Consider the following 5181-nt stretch of genomic DNA (forward strand, 5'->3'; position numbering starts at 1 on the left):
GTTTAGTTTTTATAGATTATTAAATTTGATTATTGCACATTTTGTAGTCAAGTCCGATTTAGCTTTTGTCTAATAATAATAATAATAATAATAATAATTATTATTATTATTATTAAGCCTAATGATAGCATGTGATGAAGTCATAATTAATCAATAATAAGAGCAAGTTTGAAGGAAGTACAGTATATTACCCCCCCCCATCCCAACCCACCCGCCTCCCCTTTCGATGATGATTGGCGGCGAAGCTTCCGAAGCCCGAAAACAGGTGTTGGGGTCAAGGTCTTGGGGTCAAGGTGTTGGGGTCAGCGCTACGTTGAAGACGGACCACCAGGTGGCGCCACATGTTACCTCCGCAGGCTGCGCTGGGCCTCCCTCAGCAAGCTGTCAAAATCCATAGAGTCGTACTTGCTCTTAGTGGAGGCGGGATCAAAGTCGTCCGAGTGAGAGTCTGGAATAGAAAAGATGGCGGAGGTCAGTCATTGGGAGCGAAGCGGGATCCATACAAGGAAACTATAAAAGAAGGAAGGGTCATTATCAGGGGTGGAACGGTACGCATTCGAACGGTACACTGTTCGATACGACCTCCACGGTTCGGGGCATGTGTGTATTGTTTGGTTATAATGTTAGCCGCAAGCTAGGCTAACGTTACGTTACGTTAGCCGCAGGCTAACTAGCGTTAGCGCGAGCTAACTAGCGTTAGCGGCGAGCTAACCGTGGAGTCACGTTGCTGTGTTCCATTAGTTCCATTAGTGGGGAAGGGGGGGTATATTGACGAGGCTTGACAACAGAGGTTCAAAGATAACTTCACATTTATTGGCTGTTGGTTATATTATATAATCACGGCTTCTCCTTCCAACGCAGTGTTACTGTTGACTATTTACTTCCTCGTGTGACGTCACTTTAAATGCGGCTACCAGGACACTCAAATAGGAAAAGCGAGTCGAGACGATTAGGTACCATGCAGTGAAAAGCGGCATAGGAGAATACTTCATAATGTTTCATGCAATTAAAAAGTAAATATATATTTAGTACACATGATTTATTTATTTTAAATAACACAGTGACTTTTCCTTTTTGATAAGAAAGTCTAGTGCTGGTTGAGCATATTCATTATTTATGTTGATGGCCTTGGCTTTGTCTATAATGTGGCCACAAAAATAGAAAAGGTTTAATTATTTTGTTTGTTTGCACTAAGTTAATACTTTGACAAATGTTGCCAGTTTGGTCTTTGTGTGCCAAACATTATTAAAGGTAAACTTTTTTTTTACCAAATAAATGAGAAGCATGTTTAAATCAGCAATGCCTCCCCTCTCTCTCCTAGCTCTAACCGTCACTGTCAAAATAATGTGCCTGATGTCAAACTGCCTCGTTCTTTCAGTTTTTGCATGACTACGTCCTTGAGAATAACTGAAAAGTTGGATTATTTTTAGGCTATATATCTTATGCTGATGTATGGTATTTTTGGAGTGTAAAAAAAATAAAAATAAAAAAAACAATGTATATCGAACCGAACCGAAAACCGAGACACCAAAACCGAGATATGAACCGAAGCGTAGATTTTGTGAACCGTTCCACCCCTAGTCATTATATACAAGCTATCTAACCAATATATCAAACAAAATTCTCCCCGTTTTGACGAGAGGAGACAGGCATTTTCTTTCAAGGAACGCTCAGTCTCTTCTCATTGTTATCGTTCAGTCATCCCAGTGTAAATCCGCCGGTTAATACGATACCGGATTTCATAAATACGCAGATTGTCAGATTTCGACATCGCAATCGGTGGATTTGCATTTGCCTCAGAGATGATCAGATAAGGATATAAAACCCATGTCACCGTGCCAGACTGTGGGTGTGGGTTTTTCATTCTGTTTATCCCCATTCTATTTTATCAGACAATATTAGATTAGATTAGATTCAAATGTATTGTCATAGTTGTACGAAAGCAGAAGCAACAAAAATTTGTAGTATTAATATGTACAGTGATACAGGTATAAAGACACTATGGTAGTAAGTCATACTGGCCAGCAGTGTAACTAGTGAGAGTAGGTAAGGGATATATATCTATATATGTACAGCTATAGATATAGTAACTACATATGTACACATTATTATATGCAGGTATGTACAGACAGATATGGATATATATATATATATATATACAGTAAGAATAAATATATATATATATATATATATATATGCTGTATATACAGCATTAATTGACTTTGACAATTGACAATATGCTCTCCTCATGTAGCCACGCTGTAATCACCAAACCAAGACAGACACGCGCGATTCAAATGTGACGAGGAAAGCGGAGCTCATTCGGCACAGAGCCAAACGTAGAGGAAGCAGAGTGAGAGAGAGGAAGCAGAGTGAGAGGAAGCAGAGAGAGAGATGAAGCAGAGTGAGAGAGGAAGCAGAGTGAGAGGAAGCAGAGAGAGAGATGAAGCAGAGTGAGAGAGGAAGCAGAGAGAGAGAGGAAGCAGAGAGAGATAGGAAGCAGAGTGAGAGAGGAAGCAGAGATAGAGAGGAAGCAGAGAGAGAGAGGAAGCAGAGAGAGATAGGAAGCAGAGTGAGAGAGAGGAAGCAGAGAGAGAGAGGAAGCAGAGAGAGATAGGAAGCAGAGTGAGAGAGGAAGCAGAGTGAGAGAGGAAGCAGAGTGAGAGAGGAAGCAGAGTGAGAGAGGAAGCAGAGTGAGAGAGGAAGCAGAGAGAGAGAGGAAGCAGAGAGAGAGAGGAAGCAGAGAGAGAGAGGAAGCAGAGTGAGAGAGGAAGCAGAGAGAGAGAGGAAGCAGAGTGAGAGAGGAAGCAGAGTGAGAGAGAGAGAGGAAGCAGAGTGAGAGAGGAAGCAGAGTGAGAGAGGAAGCAGAGAGAGAGGAAGCAGAGTGAGAGAGGAAGCAGAGAGAGAGAGGAAGCAGAGTGAGAGGAAGCAGAGAGAGAGATGAAGCAGAGTGAGAGAGGAAGCAGAGTGAGAGAGGAAGCAGAGTGAGAGGAAGCAGAGAGAGATGAAGCAGAGTGAGAGAGGAAGCAGAGAGAGAGAGGAAGCAGAGAGAGATAGGAAGCAGAGTGAGAGAGAGGAAGCAGAGAGAGAGAGGAAGCAGAGAGAGATAGGAAGCAGAGTGAGAGAGGAAGCAGAGTGAGAGAGGAAGCAGAGAGAGAGAGGAAGCAGAGAGAGAGGAAGCAGAGTGAGAGAGGAAGCAGAGAGAGAGGAAGCAGAGTGAGAGAGGAAGCAGAGTGAGAGAGAGAGAGGAAGCAGAGTGAGAGAGGAAGCAGAGTGAGAGAGGAAGCAGAGAGATAGAGGAAGCAGAGTGAGAGAGGAAGCAGAGAGAGAGAGGACGCAGAGTGAGAGAGGAAGCAGAGTGAGAGAGGAAGCAGAGTGAGAGAGGAAGCAGAGTGAGAGGAAGCAGAGAGAGAGATGAAGCAGAGTGAGAGAGGAAGCAGAGTGAGAGAGGAAGCAGAGTGAGAGAGGAAGCAGAGTGAGAGGAAGCAGAGAGAGATGAAGCAGAGTGAGAGAGGAAGCAGAGAGAGAGAGGAAGCAGAGAGAGAGGAAGCAGAGAGAGAGATGAAGCAGAGTGAGAGAGGAAGCAGAGAGAGAGAGGAAGCAGAGTGAGAGAGGAAGCAGAGAGAGAGAGGAAGCAGAGAGAGAGAGGAAGCAGAGAGAGATAGGAAGCAGAGTGAGAGAGAGGAAGCAGAGAGAGAGAGGAAGCAGAGAGAGATAGGAAGCAGAGTGAGAGAGGAAGCAGAGAGAGAGAGGAAGCAGAGAGAGATAGGAAGCAGAGTGAGAGAGAGGAAGCAGAGAGAGAGAGGAAGCAGAGAGAGATAGGAAGCAGAGTGAGAGAGAGAGAGGAAGCAGAGTGAGAGAGGAAGCAGAGAGAGATAGGAAGCAGAGTGAGAGAGAGGAAGCAGAGAGAGAGAGGAAGCAGAGTGAGAGGAAGCAGAGAGAGAGATGAAGCAGAGTGAGAGAGGAAGCAGAGAGAGAGAGGAAGCAGAGAGATAGGAAGCAGAGTGAGAGAGGAAGCAGAGAGAGAGGAAGCAGAGAGAGATGAAGCAGAGTGAGAGAGGAAGCAGAGAGAGAGAGGAAGCAGAGAGAGATAGGAAGCAGAGTGAGAGAGAGGAAGCAGAGAGAGAGAGGAAGCAGAGAGAGATAGGAAGCAGAGTGAGAGAGGAAGCAGAGTGAGAGAGGAAGCAGAGTGAGAGAGGAAGCAGAGAGAGAGAGGAAGCAGAGAGAGAGAGGAAGCAGAGAGAGAGAGGAAGCAGAGTGAGAGAGGAAGCAGAGAGAGAGAGGAAGCAGAGTGAGAGAGGAAGCAGAGTGAGAGAGAGAGAGGAAGCAGAGTGAGAAAGGAAGCAGAGTGAGAGGAAGCAGAGAGAGAGATGAAGCAGAGTGAGAGAGGAAGCAGAGAGAGAGAGGAAGCAGAGAGAGATAGGAAGCAGAGTGAGAGAGAGGAAGCAGAGAGATAGGAAGCAGAGAGAGATAGGAAGCAGAGTGCGAGAGGAAGCAGAGTGAGAGAGGAAGCAGAGTGAGAGAGGAAGCAGAGAGAGAGAGGAAGCAGAGAGAGAGAGGAAGCAGAGAGAGAGGAAGCAGAGTGAGAGAGGAAGCAGAGAGAGAGAGGAAGCAGAGTGAGAGAGGAAGCAGAGTGAGAGAGAGAGAGGAAGCAGAGTGAGAGAGGAAGCAGAGTGAGAGGAAGCAGAGAGAGAGATGAAGCAGAGTGAGAGAGGAAGCAGAGAGAGAGAGGAAGCAGAGAGAGATAGGAAGCAGAGTGAGAGAGAGGAAGCAGAGAGAGAGGAAGCAGAGAGATAGGAAGCAGAGTCAGAGAGGAAGCAGAGTGAGAGAGGAAGCAGAGTGAGAGAGGAAGCAGAGAGAGAGAGGAAGCAGAGAGAGAGAGGAAGCAGAGAGAGAGGAAGCAGAGTGAGAGAGGAAGCAGAGAGAGAGAGGAAGCAGAGTGAGAGAGGAAGCAGAGTGAGAGAGAGAGAGGAAGCAGAGTGAGAGAGGAAGCAGAGTGAGAGAGGAAGCAGAGAGAGAGGAAGCAGAGTGAGAGAGGAAGCAGAGAGAGAGAGGAAGCAGAGAGAGAGAGGAAGCAGAGAGAGATAGGAAGCAGAGTGAGAGAGAGGAAGCAGAGAGAGAGAGGAAGCAGAGAGAGATAGGAAGCAGAGTGAGAGAGGAAGCAGAGTGAGAGAGGAAGCA

The 5181-nt window shown here is 46.0% G+C and overlaps 1 protein-coding gene across 1 annotated transcript in view; it reads right to left on the minus strand.

The window, feature by feature from the left end:
* Positions 1-233: 233 nt before the first annotated feature.
* Positions 234-5181, minus strand: part of ppargc1a (peroxisome proliferator-activated receptor gamma, coactivator 1 alpha) — a gene marked incomplete at its 5' end in the record, with an annotated part of 68201 nt that continues 63253 nt past the window's right edge. Inside the window, 1 exon segment of the mRNA XM_084312198.1 lies at positions 234-448. Coding sequence (XP_084168324.1) covers positions 345-448 — 104 coding nt within the window. The 3' untranslated portion in view covers positions 234-344.

The sequence above is a fragment of the Notolepis coatsorum genome (genome assembly GCF_963971535.1).
Source record: "Notolepis coatsorum genome assembly, chromosome: 4".
Lineage (NCBI taxonomy): Eukaryota > Metazoa > Chordata > Actinopteri > Aulopiformes > Paralepididae > Notolepis > Notolepis coatsorum.